This window comes from Rhinoderma darwinii, chromosome 1, assembly GCF_050947455.1.
Source record: "Rhinoderma darwinii isolate aRhiDar2 chromosome 1, aRhiDar2.hap1, whole genome shotgun sequence".
Taxonomy (NCBI): Eukaryota; Metazoa; Chordata; class Amphibia; order Anura; family Rhinodermatidae; genus Rhinoderma; species Rhinoderma darwinii.
This window is the reverse complement of record NC_134687.1, coordinates 834,713-852,104: the sequence shown is the minus strand read 5'-3', so window position 1 is coordinate 852,104 and position 17,392 is coordinate 834,713. Positions and strand designations below refer to the sequence as shown.

The 17,392-nt window shown below is 43.6% G+C and overlaps 1 protein-coding gene and 1 long non-coding RNA gene across 2 annotated transcripts in view; both read left to right on the top strand.

Moving 5' to 3' along the window:
* Positions 1 to 17,392, top strand: part of LOC142665212 (uncharacterized) — a 112,939-nt gene that overhangs the window by 68,731 nt on the left and 26,816 nt on the right. The window contains exon 13 of the mRNA XM_075844827.1: positions 16,559 to 16,773. Within this exon, the coding sequence (XP_075700942.1) occupies positions 16,559 to 16,773 (215 nt within the window). The remainder of the gene's footprint in view (positions 1 to 16,558; positions 16,774 to 17,392) is intronic.
* On the top strand, positions 12,501 to 16,113 carry LOC142748083 (uncharacterized). Its single transcript, XR_012882131.1, has 3 exons — positions 12,501 to 12,580; positions 12,675 to 12,834; positions 15,677 to 16,113. It is a non-coding gene; the product is annotated as an uncharacterized LOC142748083 (long non-coding RNA).

Here is a 17,392-nt window from a genome sequence, read left to right as displayed (position 1 = left end):
TTCCTCCAGTCTGCCTCATTACCCAGCCTCTCCCCAGAACAACTACAGACACTGAACACCCCGATCACAGAACCGGAAATTTTGAAAATTATACAATCCCTTCCGCAGGGAAAGGCTCTTTGTTCCGACGGACTTATAACTTATATTATAAAACCTTTGCTTCCCAACTGGTTCCTTATTTGAGTAGATTTTTTCAACAAGCCATGTCCCTTGGCTCTTTCCCTAGGGAGAATCAATCGGCATTGATTGTTACGATACCCAAACCGGGGAAATCCACTGACGCCCCTCAAAATTTTCGGCCCATTTCGCTGCTTAACTCCGATCTCAAACTCTACGCTAAGTTGATAGTTGTAACGTCTATGGCCACGGCCCATCGTTCGATTGTTAACCCCGACGGCCGTGACCATGGACAGCTTACCTCCCTGCAGCGTCGTCCCCCAGGCAGGCGCCGTCACTCACGTCCGGATTCTGTGTGTCTCCGGCGGGGGCGCGCACCCGCGCGTGCACGGTCTTAAAGGGCCAGTGCGCGCGTTTTTGCAGAAAACCTGCAATCTGGCCCAGGATGCCCTGGGCTATAAAAAGGGCTCTGCCCTCTTGCCCTTTGCCAGAGCGTTGTTAGTTTTCCCATTGTTCGTCTTGCTTATGGTCTCCCAGTGTCTTCCAGCCTCCCAGTGTACCTTGCTCCTGTATCCGGTATTCCGTATCCTGCTTCCATGCTTCCTAGTGCTATTGCCGTGCTGTGCTACTTGCCGTGCTGTGCTACAGCCTACGCTGCCCTGCTACGCCTCACCGGATGACTTCCCGCCGCCTGGTCCTGAACGTGCCCGTCTCGCCACTGCCTACGATTGCCTCAGGTACTCTCGCTGAACTATCGAACTGTGTACTTACCGGTTTGGCCAGCTGCCATCCCGCTACGCGGTACGGCCCAGTGGGTTCACACCTCGTACCGTGACAATAGTCAATAGACTTACTCCTATATTAGCTTTAATAAGCAGTGATCAAGTAGGTTTCATTAAGGGCCGACAAGTGTCTGACAATACCCGCCGTGTCTTGAATTTACTACACGATATCGAAACATCTAAAGGGCCAGCGACACTGTTAGCACTAGACGCAGAAAAAGCGTTTGACCGCATTAATTGGTCGTATGCTTTTTCGACCCTCCAAAAAATGGGGTTTGATGGTAACATCCTAACCGCCATTCAGGCTCTTTACTCTGCCCCCTTCAGCTAGAGTGTACACCAATGGTGTCCTCTCTCAGGACTTTATATCCAATAGTACTCGTCAGGGCTGTCCCTTGTCCCCAATAATATTTATCCTTTCTATGGAACCCCTGGCCCAACATATCAAACTGCATAGCTTAATTCATGGCATAAAAATTGGACACAGAACACCTACCATCTCATTGTACGCGGATGATATTATTCTTTCCCTCTCCCAGCCAGTCATTTCGCTTGCCTCACTTTTGGATGTTATTAACTCCTTTGGTAAACTCTCTTATTACAAGCTGAACACTCAGAAATCCCAGATGTTACCTCTACATTTAGACTCTGATACATTATATTTCCTAAAAACAAAATACCCCTTTGACTGGAGATTGGATGGTATTCAATACTTAGGCATCACCATTACATCTTCCTTCCGTGACCTATACAAAGTTAATTATGAACCTGTTCTTCAATCCATTCATGCCGAATCTTCTTTTACCAAGGCTATTGTACTTATTTCATACCCTCCCAATTAGATTGCCCTCCAAATTTTTCGTGGTGGCCCAAAAAAACCTTTCCCGCTTTATTTGCTCTGAATGCAAGCCCAGTATCTCCCGACACATACTGTCTCGTGACAAAAAGTTGGGTGGATTGAGTGTCCCAAACATTCATAGTTACTATACTGCCACCCTTGTGGCGCAAATTACAGATTGGTGGCATGATGATCAAAATATCCACTGGCTTCAAATAGAATCCTCATACATGTCTCCGATAAGCCTAAAAACCGCCTTGTTTTTGACCTTTTGGGACCTTCCGTCTCTCCACTCATTATCCCCGTTAACTCAGGCGACTCTGCAGTGTTGGTCTTTCTTGCAACGCACGTCTACTGAACATCGCCCACTATTAAAGTTCTACATTCCCATTGATATTTTTTCGATGATTGTCCCCAATTTATCGTTATCGTTGTGGTCTCTGAAAGGCATTGCTAATGCCTCACATTTTTTTAAGGATAATCGCTTAGTGAGTTTTGAACATCTCACATCTCAATACTCTGTTTCAGATTTCTTCAAATATCTCCAGATCAGAGACCGTGTTACGACTTACAATAACTTTGATGCTGTATGTCTTTTTAAAGTGTTTGGATATCTCTCTAAATGTAGCAGGGGCTGGAGACTCGTGTATAATATGCTACATTCACACTCCCTTTTTTCTAAATCACATCCCCTCCGGTCCTGGGAGAGAGACTTGGGGCGCTCCTTTTCAGAGGAGGCGTGGGTGGATGCATTTAAATTAATTTATATAGCCTCACCTTGTGTTCAACATATAGAAGCTGCTGTGAAAACTTCTCTGCGTTGGTACTACACTCCAGATAGACTTCATAAAATGTTCCCTGAGTCGTCCCCATTATGTTGGAGGAGCTGTGGCCATACTGGCGCTCTCTATCATAAGTTATGGGCATGTTCCAAACTTATCACATACTGGTCTCAGGTTTTTGACCTCGTGTCCACAGTCTCCAAATGTCATATCTCCCAGTCCCCTCAATTGGCCCTGCTGTTTCTAGATATGCGTTCATTTCCTGTAACACTACGGTGTTTAATTTGTAAAATTCTGGTCATTGCTAAACTGGTGGTGACTCGCCACTGGAAGGAGATCGCTGCTCCGTTATTGGGAGAACTGATTACACTAATTAACACGACCTATGTATATGAAAAAATCATATCTTTGAGCAACTCCTCATTTCACAAATTCTCACTAGTATGGAATCCATGGTCCCGTAGTGTGTATTATGCTACGTGACGCGCTTGCTCACTACGGTCTTGATGTCACTATTACTCCCCGGTATGGGGAATGACAGTCTGCTATGATGATATGGATGATAAAGATGTTTTCTTTTTGTTTATTCCTTTTCTTTGTTGTGATACCGTGACGTCTCTTCAACCGCGACTGCCTTAACACTTACTCTTTGTGTAGAGATGGTTTTACTGTTCTGATGACATTGCAATGTCTGGATGCAATACTGTTCTTTTGTTTTCTTACAAATACCAATAAAAACGATTGAAACGAGAACTAGTCTTCTAATTGATACTACAAAACGAAAAGTTTCCACAGCACTGGACTGCAGGTGGGTGCACGCCCCAATTGGACCTGGTCCACGGTCCTTGGTGTCAAGCAGACATGAAATGGACAGAGGCAGCACTTCCAAAAAAGCATCAGCTGTTTATTCACCGGTGCAACGTTTCAGTTCAACAGGACCTTTTTCAAGCATAAAAACACACATCAGGTCATAGGTATATGAAGGCTTGCAAAGCCCAATTGAAATCAAGCAGTGATTGAGACATAATACAATATAAAATGGATTGCACAAAGACAAAGTGCACTGTTAAAATACAGACATCATCACATGGATACATCATTGACCCTACACGAAGTGTTCCCGGCTGGTAAATGCCCCTGGATAAAAAAAAACCTTTTTTGGACTATTTCTCCTATTGGATCTTGTTCCTGTAAGATAGATTCTCTTCCAGGTAGTAAAATGGCCTCTACATAGTGGAATACACACTGCGCATGCGTGAAATTAAGATAGTAATTTTTTGCCAAGATGGCCGCCGCACTATATGTGATCTAGTACGCATGCGCGGGAATAGCTGCTTGTGATCTCGTGGGATTTTGCAGTTCTATTACACATGTGGGTTATACGTTGTATACACACATGGACAGCTGAGACCAAGAGGAAGGAGCCCTTCCGGTTTCTGCTATTGACATTTTTAAATGATTTTCATTATACACAACTGGGTGAGTTATCCTCTCATTAACACTCTATTGAATCTAGGACTGTCTTTTTTCTGTACCAGTCCCTTAACCCCTTAACCCCTTAACGCCGAAGGACGGATATATCCGTCCTCTGCATCTGCTAGTTCGCACAGGGGGACGGATATATCCGTCCTGTGATGGCGCGGGTACGGTCACTGTACCCACGTGATCAGCCGCAGGAGCACGGCTGTTATACACAGCCTGGCTCCTGCTGCAACTGCCGGAATCGAAGAGCGCTCTGATTCCGGCAGTTTAACCCATTAAATGCTGCTGTCAATAGTGACAGCGACATCTAATGTGTTTGCCAAAGGGAGGGAGCTCCCTCTGTCACCCGATCGGCGCCCCCGCAAAGAAATCGCGAGTCGCCGTCGGGTTTCCATGGCAGCTGGGGGCCTAACAAAGACCCCCAGGTCTGTCTTCAGCATCTGCCTGTTAGGCGATGCCATGAGTTTTACACTGACAGGCAATACTAAGTATACCAAAGCATTATATATGCGATCAGCAGATCGCATAGTGAAGTCCCCTGGTGGGACTAAAAAAAAAATGTAAATCCATTAAATAAAGTTTGAAAAAAAATAATTTACAGTCAAAATCAAATAAAACAAATCACACATACACATATATGGTATCCCCGCGATCGTAACAACTTGACCAATAAAATGAACACATTAATTAAACCACCGGATGAACAGCGTCCAAAAAAACCGCGAAAAACAACGGCAAAATTATCTCTTTCCTCCCATTCTCCCCATAAAAAATAAAATAAAAGTTAATCTATAAGTCCTATGCACCCCAAAATAGTACTAATGAAAACTACACATTGGTCTGCAAAAATCAAGCCCACATACGGTCACATCGACGGAAAAATAAAAAATCTACGTCTCTTGGAATGCGGCGATGCAAAAACAAGAATTTTTTTTCTAAAAGGCTTTTTATTGTGCAAACGTAGGAAAACATATAAAACCTTTACATATTTGGTATCCCCGTAATCGTGCCGACCCATAGAATAAAGGTAACATCTTATTTACGCTGCATAGTAAACGGCGTAAATTTATAACGTGAAAATTAATGCTGGAATAGCTGCTTATTTTCAATTCTCTCCTAAAATAGTTAATAAAAGTTAATCAATATGTTATAAGCATCTAAAAATGGTACAATTACAAAATACATCTCGTCCCGCAAAAAACAAGCCCTTATACGGCTATGTCGACAGAATAAAAAAAAAGTTACGACTCTTGGAATGCGACCGTGAAAAAACAAAAAATATAATCCTTGGTCATTAACGTGCAAAATGGCCCGGTCATTAAGGGGTTAAACACCATTATGTATATTTACATGTGCGCTGGCATTCATGTCTGTATTTTAACAGTGCACTTTGTCTTTGTGCAATCCATTTTATATTGTATTATGTCTCAATCACTGCTTGATTTCAATTGGGCTTTGCAAGCCTTCATATACCTATGACCTGATGTGTGTTTTTATGCTTGAAAAAGGTCCTGTTGGACTGAAACGTCGCACGGGTGAATAAACAGCTGAAGCTTTCTAATTAATACTGACTGAAAAGGAGAGTCCGGACAGCCCCCTCCCATATAGCTCATACACAATCCATTTAAAATGTAAGGGCCTATTCATATCAGTGTTGGCTTTCCGTTCCGGGGTTCCGTCGGAGGTTTCTGTTGGGTGAACTCCCGTAACGGAAAGTCAAACTGAAACCACAGCTTCCGTTTCTGTCACTATTGGTATCAATGGTGACGGAAGCATTGCTAATGGTTTCCGTTCGTCACCCTTCCGGCAGGTTTCCGTTTTTCCGACAGAGTGAATAGCGCAGTCGACTCCTTGTGATCGAAGTGTCGCTCCCTCCTCGTGATCACAGCGTCACTGGCATCTTAGCCAATGATATTGCGGCTGTATAATTGCACAGTTATCAATTCCTTTCCCAGGCCATTGTATATTTTCCCCCATCTTTCTTGTACTCTATCACATTAACCTTTTGGGCTGAATCGGGTGATGAGTTCACATTTACTTAATGAAGAAAAAATAGGAGGAATCCTCCAGCTCACCTTGGTGCAGACCTATGCTGTTTGCAGCGCTCGGATCCTCGTGTCGGCACACGGTATGAATGCAGAGAGAAAAACAGAAGTTGGATCCAGCGCTGATGGGTATAAAAAGGAAACTTTTTCCAAGTTTTATTGAAAGTTGTAAAAGTAGAAAACAGCAGGGTATTTTCCTCCATACAAGGGGGTGATCAGAAAATCATGCCAAAATCATGCCTACGCGTTTCAGACGCTTCCTGCGTCCTTACTCATGGCTGGTAATGAAGATCTGACATGTGTGGCTGGAGCTTTATATGCGGATAAGCATGAAGTGTTGATTGCGTTCCAGAAGGGTAATCCCCTGGAGCGCACAACAAAACACTGTATTACGATGTTACATGTTGTTGAAAATCACCGTGGTCCGCAAGTGAGTATCAGATTATGTATAACATTCCTTGGTTAGATGTATTATCCTAAATAATTTCGTTTGTGCTTGGCTGACTTAGTACACCACACTGACGTGATGAATCATCATAGTCAGTCCGCTGCGTTCCAGGGAAACATCCCTGTGGAGCGCAAGGTGAAACTGGACGTGCGGACCTTTGTGTCTCGTTGCAGCTTATCATAGCTGCTGGGGCACAAAAGGGATAAAGGTGGGTGACCTTGAAAGAGTTATTATGTAGTACGTAAATACAAATAGACACTTTAGCTTAATTATATATTGGTACGAATATGTTACCACGAGTTTAACACTTCAGACACGTATTGTGATAATGTTGTAATAAATTGGCCGCATTTTAACCACTCCAGCCGTCAGTACTTCAGAACCACAATGTAAATAAAACAATTAAAAACATACATAGAAGGGTATATATGTGGAGAGAACAAGTGCTTGTTGATAAAAGGATCCTAATGTATCTAGCCCTGATTGGACAGTTTTCATGCATGTTTTATGTTGGTATTAACATCAATATTGGAATTAGCATCTAGTTTACTGTTTTATTAAAGAAACTTTTTATCACATTTTATTTGAATGCAGAGGAGAGAAGAGGAGGAACAAGGGCACGACAAGTAGAGGATACCTGGAGATGGTTATAATCTGTCGTTTTTTTGTGTGACTGATAGGGAATTAATTTGAGTGACTAATAACAGCTATTTGTCTTGTATTAGGGCCCCATATATATCCCAAAGATTATCGGAATGAATTTTGTTGATAAAATACCAATGCTTTACGTTGAGCGTTAATAGTGAAACATCATTTCTTTTTTAAAATTTAGACCCTTTGGGGCTCTTGTTTTGAGGAGATTCACTGAAGTGATATATAAGTAAAATGTAACTTTAACTCTCTAAAAACAGGGGTACAATCACCACTGTGAAAAAGCCCCACCGTGTGTATTAAAAACGTATTAAACAATAAATACCGAGTACTGATTCAATTTGTGAACCCTCTATAACTCGGTATTTTATACAGATATCAATCCGGAATCAGCATTTGTACATGGGCATAACAATAGTTTTGACCCTAAACCACACTAGAGTCCGTGATAACCGCACCGGAAACTCCTAATGCTAAAGTATACAACAATGCTATTGTTCCCTATGCTAAAATTCCTCCTAACAACCGACCCTACGCGTTTCAATACTTATCCTCAGGGGTCTGTAACTTGGTCACTCTGGCCAGGATGCCAGCGATATTATTTCAGCAGCAGATATTCTGCTGTACACCACGGAAGCATGCTCGCATAGATGTCAGCGGCATGCTTCATTTCGGGACTATGAGTTAATATAAGCACCTAACTCCTCCCCCTGTTCTCGGCAGCGCTAATCGAACCAGCCAATCAAACTCACCACCCGAATTCGTGACGCCTGTCCATGTGACTCCCGGCCATCAGCTGACAACCCGGAACCAACATCGACCGCATCAAAAACGAACGCGCAGGCGCAGTAGAGGCCACAGACGCATCGCCCATGCTGCCAGAAACTATTCATTATTAGGAAGGAGTATGACGATATTAGGAATTGGATAGATATTGCGGATCAGCTCCAACCCGCAACTGGACTGCCATTGATAAAACAACTTCCATGTAAGTACATATTGTGTGGATGAATGCAATGTCTACCACACTACGAAATATTGTTGAAACACCTGCTGGAAAAGACTTTGCACGTTAGCCCAATCAATACATGCAAATAGCTGGAAAAACACCTGTCATACCAGCCATATGTATATCTGGCTGCATTGAAAGGATAATAGACAATAAAAATGCATGTTTAAATAAAACACGCATAATTTGTCTGCTCGTTTAAACCATCTGGTTGTACGCACGCCAATCTATAAATCCACTGGGCTTCTTTGCGCAGAATGAGGTTATCCCAGTCACCTCCTCGTTTGGGAGGCCTAATAAGTTCAATTGCCTGAAATTTTAAGCATTCTGTACGACCCTGATGTTTCGCATGTACGTGTTTGGATATAGGAGTATCTCTAGAATGAACAATATCTCCAACATGCTCTCTGATCCGGCGCCGAAACTGCCGCACCGTTTTGCCCACATAATTCAGTGGACATGGACATGTAATCAGGTAGACCACCCCTGCTGTTTTGCAATTAACAAAATCACGACTGTCGTATTCCACTTTCGTAGCGACACTCTTGAATTTGTTTCCTATTTGGATGAACTCACAGGTAAAGAAAGAAGGGGAAAGAAGACTGCCAAGCGAAGGTGCCTTCCGGGCCACTACTCTGCATCCGTCCTTCAGGATGTCCCTTAGACGGTCATCCTTCATTAGAATGGGTAAGTGGTTGGTTACAATTTTTTTGATTTCAGAGAATTGACTGCTCTGTTGAAGAACCAGAGTTGGTTTATTGGGGTTTAATTTTAAAAAAGAAATGATGTTTCACTATTAACGCTCAACGTAAAGCATTGGTATCTTATCAACAAAATTCATTCCGATAATCTTTGGGATATATATGGGGCCCTAATACAAGACAAATAGCTGTTATTAGTCACTCAAATTAATTCCCTATCAGTCACACGAAAAAAACTACAGATTATAACCATCTCCAGGTATCCTCTACTTGTCGTGCCCTTGTTCCTCCTCTTCTCTCCTCTGCATTCAAATAAAATGTGATAAAAAGTTCTTTAATAAAACAGTAAACTAGATGCTAATTCCAATATTGATGTTAATACCAACATAAGCCATGCATGAAAACTGTCCAATCAGGGCTAGATACATTAGGATCCTTTTATCAACAAGCACTTGTTCTCTCCACATATATACCCTTCTATGTATGTTTTTAATTGTTTTATTTACATTGTGGTTCTGAAGTACTGACGGCTGGAGTGGTTAAAATGCGGCCAATTTATTACAACATTATCACAATACGTGTCTGAAGTGTTAAACAAACTCGTGGTAACATATTCGTACCAATATATAATTAAGCTAAAGTGTCTATTTGTATTTACGTACTACATAATAACTCTTTCAAGGTCACCCACCTTTATCCCTTTTGTGCCCCAGCAGCTATGATAAGCTGCAACGAGACACAAAGGTCCGCACGTCCAGTTTCACCTTGCGCTCCACAGGGATGTTTCCCTGGAACGCAGCGGACTGACTATGATGATTCATCACGTCAGTGTGGTGTACTAAGTCAGCCAAGCACAAACGAAATTATTTAGGATAATACATCTAACCAAGGAATGTTATACATAATCTGATACTCACTTGCGGACCACGGTGATTTTCAACAACATGTAACATCGTAATACAGTGTTTTGTTGTGCGCTCCAGGGGATTACCCTTCTGGAACGCAATCAACACTTCATGCTTATCCGCATATAAAGCTCCAGCCACACATGTCAGATCTTCATTACCAGCCATGAGTAAGGACGCAGGAAGCGTCTGAAACGCGTAGGCATGATTTTGGCATGATTTTCTGATCACCCCCTTGTATGGAGGAAAATACCCTGCTGTTTTCTACTTTTACAACTTTCAATAAAACTTGGAAAATGTTTCCTTTTTATACCCATCAGCGCTGGATCCAAGTTCTGTTTTTCACATTTACTTGTTTGAGTCTTCTCGGTTTGTGTCCGTGGCGTTTACATTGGCGGCAGATCTGATTGCGTTTTTGCTTTGGCTGGACTTTAATGTAACATTGGACTCTTTCATTTGCTGCAGATTCATGTTTGGAGTCTGTACACTGCTAGAAGTAGGGCTGGGGAAATGGCCTAAAAACCATCTAAATATTTATCAAACACATTTTGGGCCATTTATAGTCTATTCTCCTTCTTCTTTTTTTTTTTTTAATCTTTTTGTTTTTTGCTAAAAGAAACTAAAAACGACATTGGAGTCGGATCTTGTTACCGTAAGTAACAGTAGGGCAGCATTTCATAGGTGACGTGTCAGACCTGCTTTTAGGAACAGCTGCATTTATGTAATACGATAAAGTAATATACACATGAATCACGAGTGTATTACTTTATTAAAGGGAAACTAAAGTTTTGATTGGTGGGGGTCCGAACACTGAGACCCCCACATATTTATAAAACAAAGCTACAGAAGCGTTCTGGTGAGTTCTGTGCTGCTTCATTTCTCATCGACTTTCCTCGGATTCCGAGCAGGCGGTGAACGGACTCATAGACTTTCTGCTCTAAGGAAAGGCAAACGGAAACAAAGCGGCACATCAATCCCCAGCGCGCTACTGACACTTTGCCTCAGTGATTGGTGGGGGTCCCAGTGCTTGATTCTCCCCCCCCCCCTTTAAGTTAAACCCCATTATTTTATATAAAGAGTGGCACGCACCACAATTACTAAAAGAAAATCTCTCGCCAATCAATGGTGCCCTGCTTATATTGTGGCCGCATCGGATGCCGTTGCTCCCTGGTGTCTGCACAGTCCAGTAAGCGGTCACTGGGAGAAGTTTTCTATATCAACACATGATTCCTCCTCCCGCCGCGTGGCTATGACGGTCTGTAGTGAAGAAAGGAGGAATTACATTTACCTGATAGGGCTGCATCAGATGGATAGAGCACGCACATTTATGGACTTATTTCCCCTATAGAAACTGATGGTTCTCCAATCTATTCTGATCTCTATTGACAAAGTAAAATAGTAAGTTCCCCCATTTTACTTTAGAGGTCAGCCCATAAACCAGCACTATCTGTTTCTATAGGGGCTAGTCTGTGCAGAAAAAATGTGTTGCCCAAAGAGTCCCATAAATCACTAAATAGCCCCTATATAAGTGGATAGCGATGAACGCTGGGACAGGAGTTGGCCACTTTATATTCAATTATGCTGAAATCCCATACAGTTGGAAACCGCAAATGGCATAGTGACTTGCACAAACAGCCATATGCTTCGTCAGTAGAACGCACAATCTGAGATACAGGAGAGTGAGGCAGGGTCGGCTCAGGGACTCCGGCGCTTCTTCTCCCAACCACTCATGCCCATCAGATGACCAAAGTGATGTGGCCATGGAGGATGGGAAAAAATAGAGAATAGGAGTAAACTTGCAGCGCGGATGCCGGGCTCAGAGAGGCTAAAATAACTGCGGCCTCCTATGGTGAAACAGCACGCCCGGGCCACTGGCGTAAACATGTAAGAGGCGCTGGGGCTTTTCTTTTGGAGATAAAAATTCATTCAATGATTCTGCATGAAAACAAAATGGTGAAGTATTTGATTAATGGTTCAGATGTAAGTAGAAGATGGCAGCCTCTTGTTGCCTCCTCCTTGTTGCCTCCTCCTTGTTGCCTCCTCCTTGTTGCCCCCTCTGGTTGCCTCCTCCTTGTTGCCTCCTCGTGTTGCCTCCTCAGTGTTGCCTCCTCAGTGTTGCCTCCTCCGTGTTGCCTCCTCCGTGTTGCCTCCCCTTGTTGCCTCCCCCTTGTTGCCTCCCCCTTGTTGCCTCCTCGTGTTGCCTCCTCGTGTTGCCTCCTCCGTGTTGCCTCCTCCTTGTTGCCCCCTCTTGTTGCCTCCCCCGTGTTGCCTCCTCGTGTTGCCTCCTCCGTGTTGCCTCCTCGTGTTGCCTCCTCCTGACGTATAGCAGAGTTTACATTTTGTTCAGCTGACGACTTTCTCCAAAGTTCCTCATCTCTGACATCACACACGAGTCGGTCTTTTAATAGTGACTCTAAACTGTTGAGAAAATTGCAGTTTCCTGATAATCTGCGCACTTCAGTGTGCAAATCATCAGGTCTTTTGTGGTGGTTTTGTACTGCGCGCATTTTTTGACACGTTCTATTGACACTTTCTTTGACGCTTTTTTTTTTTATATATATTTTAAAGATGGCGGTCTAGAGGTTGTACTACCCACTGTACTACTATGGAAACTCCAACCGTCCTTTTCCTAGGTGCAATTTTATGCACAGTACTAGAGAGTAGTTTGTAGGAGTAGCCTCTAGAGAATCTAGTAAAAAGCAAAATGGATATAAATCCTCCACAGGACAAATCTGGGACCCCACAAGAGGATTAAGGTGGGAAATGCGCCTGCTCGTGAAGGTTGATGTCAATGCGGTCCATCGGCGTAGGTTTCATGAGGTAAGTTTTGACCAACACTTTTTATACCCTCTATTATTAGCCATATATTGTAAATTCAATAATTTCTTTAATGTTTAACACTTCTCGTTCACAGGAGGAAGAGTCACGTCGATAAAGCCGCCGCTACTGGGCCACTCTATAAACCCATTGCAGCCACAGAGGGGACACCCTGGAAAGCTCTACACAGATCTACGATGGGTGGAGAGTCGTTTTTTTCTGGCTCCAAGTTTTCCACGCTGCAACCGTACAAAATGGTGATGTGTTTTTTTAATTTAGCGCTCAACAAATGCAGGAATAGCGCGCTCCTGGCTATAGAAGCTAATGTCAATAATGTCCGCACGCTCCTGGCTATAGAAGCTAATGTCCGTAATGTCCGCACGCTCCAGGCTATAGAAGCCAATGTCAATAATGTCCGCACGCTCCTGGCTATAGAAGCTAATGTCAATAATGTCCGCACGCTCCAGGCTATAGAAGCTAATGTCAATAATGTCCGCACGCTCCTGGCTATAGAAGCTAATGTCAATAATGTCTGCACGCTCCTGGCTATAGAAGCTAATGTCAATAATGTCCGCACGCTCCAGGCTATAGAAGCCAATGTCAATAATGTCCGCACGCTCCTGGCTATAGAAGCTAATGTCAATAATGTCCGCACGCTCCTGGCTATAGAAGCTAATGTCAATAATGTCTGCACGCTCCTGGCTATAGAAGCTAATGTCAATAATGTCCGCACGCTCCTGGCTATAGAAGCTAATGTCCGTAATGTCCGCACGCTCCAGGCTATAGAAGCCAATGTCAATAATGTCCGCACGCTCCTGGCTATAGAAGCTAATGTCAATAATGTCCGCACGCTCCTGGCTATAGAAGCTAATGTCAATAATGTCTGCACGCTCCTGGCTATAGAAGCTAATGTCAATAATGTCCGCACGCTCCTGGCTATAGAAGCTAATGTCCGTAATGTCCGCACACTCCTGGCTATAGAAGCTAATGTCAATAATGTCTGCACGCTCCTGGCTATAGAAGCTAATGTCAATAATGTCTGCACGCTCCTGGCTATAGAAGCTAATGTCAATAATGTCCGCACGCTCCTGGCTATAGAAGCTAATGTCCATAATGTCCGCACGCTCCAGGCTATAGAAGCTAATGTCCATAATGTCCGCACGCTCCTGGCTATAGAAGCTAATGCCCATAATGTCCGCACGCTCCTGGCTATAGAAGCTAATGTCAATAATGTCCGCACGCTCCTGACTAGAATCTAATGTCCATAATGTCCGCACGCTCCTGGCTATAGAAGCTGATGTCCATAATATCCGCACGCTCCAGGCTATAGAAGCTAATGTCAATAATGTCCGCACGCTCCTGGCTATAGAAGCTAATGTCCATAATGTCCGCACGCTCCTGGCTATAGAAGCTGATGTCCATAATGTCCGCACGCTCCTGGCTATAGAAGCTAATGTCCATAATGTCCGCACGCTCCTGGCTATAGAAGCTAATGTCCATAATGTCCGCACGCTCCAGGCTATAGAAGCTAATGTCCGTAATGTCCGCACGCTCCTGGCTATAGAAGCTAATGTCAATAATGTCCGCACGCTCCAGGCTATAGAAGCTAATGTCCATAATGTCCGCACGCTCCAGGCTATAGAAGCTAATGTCCATAATGTCCGCACGCTCCAGGCTATAGAAGCTAATGTCCGTAATGTCCGCACGCTCCTGGCTATAGAAGCTAATGTCAATAATGTCCGCACGCTCCTGGCTATAGAAGCTAATGTCAATAATGTCCGCACGCTCCAGGCTATAGAAGCTAATGTCCATAATGTCCGCACGCTCCAGGCTATAGAAGCTAATGTCCGTAATGTCCGCACGCTCCTGGCTATAGAAGCTAATGTCCATAATGTCTGCACGCTCCAGGCTATAGAAGCTAATGTCCGTAATGTCCGCACGCTCCTGGCTATAGAAGCTAATGTCCGTAATGTCCGCACGCTCCTGGCTATAGAAGCTAATGTCAATAATGTCAGCACGCTCCTGGCTATAGAAGCTAATGTCAATAATGTCCGCACGCTCCTGGCTATAGAAGCTAATGTCAATAATGTCCGCACGCTCCTGTCTATAGAAGATAATGTCAATAATGTCCGCACGCTCCTGGCTATAGAAGCTAATGTCAATAATGTCCGCACGCTCCTGACTAGAATCTAATGTCCATAATGTCCGCACGCTCCTGGCTATAGAAGCCAATAAAGAGCCCCCCCCCCCCCCCTATTGGCACCTCACAGGCTACATTGTGGTTGCCAAAGGCTTGAAATATCAGCCGTCCTGATCTGAATAAAAATGACTTGTCCCAGCAAAAATGTCATTATTTTTTTAGCATTATTTTGGTGACTAAACCCTTGACGCACCATGACACAGCTGTATGGGTGCAGTTGTGAAACTATTGCGGATGTCCGCTGTGTAATATGTCTGACACTTCGCACGAACGGCCAGGAACAGAGAGAGCTCTTATCCTGGAGGGTTAACCACTTAGATGGCGCCATCAATCGCGACGGCGGCATCTAAACCGTTAGAAAGAGGGGGCGACCCTCCTCTGACCGCTCATGCCTCCACCCACTCACCTGCAATGCAATCGTGGGGTGCCAATGGTTGTCCTGGCATCCTGGGGGCCCAATGGAGGCATCCTGGGGGCCCAAAGGAGGCCCCCAGGTCTGCCTTTTTCTGCTCCTGTTTAACCCGTGCCTCTCAGAATTTGCTGATGCAAAACAATTTTTTTTTAACAAATAGTTATTTATTTGTTTTTGTAGAAGTAGTAAAACACAAAAAAACTAAATAAATTTGATATCGCCGTAATCGTATCGAGAATCAGAATGCAATTAAGGTGACGTTTTGACTGCATGGTGAAAGACGTTTTCCAACTAAACACCACACATATTTTTTTTTCCGTTTGCCGGTACATTATATGGTACTTTAAATGGTGCCAATGAAAACTACAAATCCTCTTACCAAAAATAAAAAATCCTTTACACCACTACGACAGAAAAATAAAAAACTAAAACACAAAAAATGGCTTGGGCTTTAAAGGGGTTAATTCATTTTTATGTTTCTTTACAGCTATTGACTTTTGCATATTGACTACCCATGCATTGATAGGTTGGATGGGATCCTGGCAGAAAATCTCATTCATCAGGACGCCACCATGAGGAGGTCCATCAGTCCTCCGGAGAGGCTGCTACTCACATTGCGGTGAGATTTTTTTGTAATTTATTATTATTTTTATTTGTTTTTTGCCATCTTTACTAATTTTTATTCTAAATATTGGTGGGTATAGTCAAGATAGGCATGTATATATATGTTATTACTCATTGTACTAATTGGTTTTTGTTTTCTCTCTCAGATTTTTGGCAACTGGGGGAGTTACGCATCTCTGCACCCTCAATTCCAGTTTGGTAAATCTACCATCTCTGGATATGTGAGGAGTACATGCCAAATGACCTGGCAGCACTCGCCCGCCATTGCGATGCCCAGTCTGACCCAGGAGACCTGGTTGCAGCGGCAGGAGGCTTTGTCTGCATAGGCGCCGTCAACGAGAAGCACATCCGTGTGCCGCAGCCACCGCACTCAGGATCGCATTACTTCAATTACAAGAAGTACTTTTCTGTGGTCCTGATGGCAGTGGCTGATGCTTCGTAATAGTTTGTTCATAGTCGGCACCTATGGCAGTACTGGGGCCCCGTGCACTGATGTGCTAGTCATTTGGACGGTGAGTGCTGTTAGATCTGGTAACTCTGCCCCACCCAAGACCACGTATCCACTGCCTTTCGTCATGGTAAGGGAGGAGGCCTATCGCTGATGACTAATCCGATGCGCCCATGCCCACGGAGGGGACTGGATGCCTGGAGAAGAGTCTTCAACATGAGGCTGAGCCGGACATGACTCTTCGTGGAGTGCACCTTCGGGTTCATGAGTAGTAAGTGGAGGGTGTGTGCAATGTAGTTGGATGAGGACACAGTTGACATGGTCCCTAAAGCTGCCTGTATGCTCCACAACTATGTTCGCGACAATGACAGTTCGGACATGGAAGCGGAGCCACAGGCAACTTTTAGTGACCTACCAGTAAACTGTTTCTTTGGTAGTGCATCCAACCATGCTGTACAGGTGAGAGATGCCTTTGCGGACTACTTCATGAGTCCTGAAGGTGCCGGGACCCGGTAATTTTCATGCCTCTGTGATGTGCAGCCTGAGCAGGACTGATGGTTCTCATGGGTCACTTTGCAAATCTGACTATGTCCCACCAGTGAATCGCATCTTCTGCCATTTTGTTTACATTTTTATTTTATTATGTTTATTATTGGCCTTTTATTTTCGTTTTCAAGGTCTTAACTTGAATTCCCCCATTCAACCATAAAAATAGATTTTACTCTAAATATGTATCGTGTATTTTTTTGGAAATTTATGTGAACGTGTAAAAAGAAGATTGTGCTTCCAGCGTCGCTTCGTCAGTTGGAATCTAGTGACCAAAAATTATGTGATGTACTTGATTTAAATCCGCTGGAGTGTCCTTGTTTTATTTTTTTTTAAGAAAAACGCACATTGACGTTTTTTTTTTCTAAAGAAATTTTCATTTTTGGCTCCGTTATAAAGTCACGCTGCGTCTTTCTTAAAAAGTGTCTTATTTTACAATAGAAAAAAACGAACTTGTGACATGTCAGTAGTTTTGATTGCTGGGTGTCCGGATGCCGAGACCTCCTCTGATATTGTTAAACAAACAGGCAAAAGCGCTCACCCGAGCATTTTTACTATTTGGCTCTGATTCACAATACTAGTATG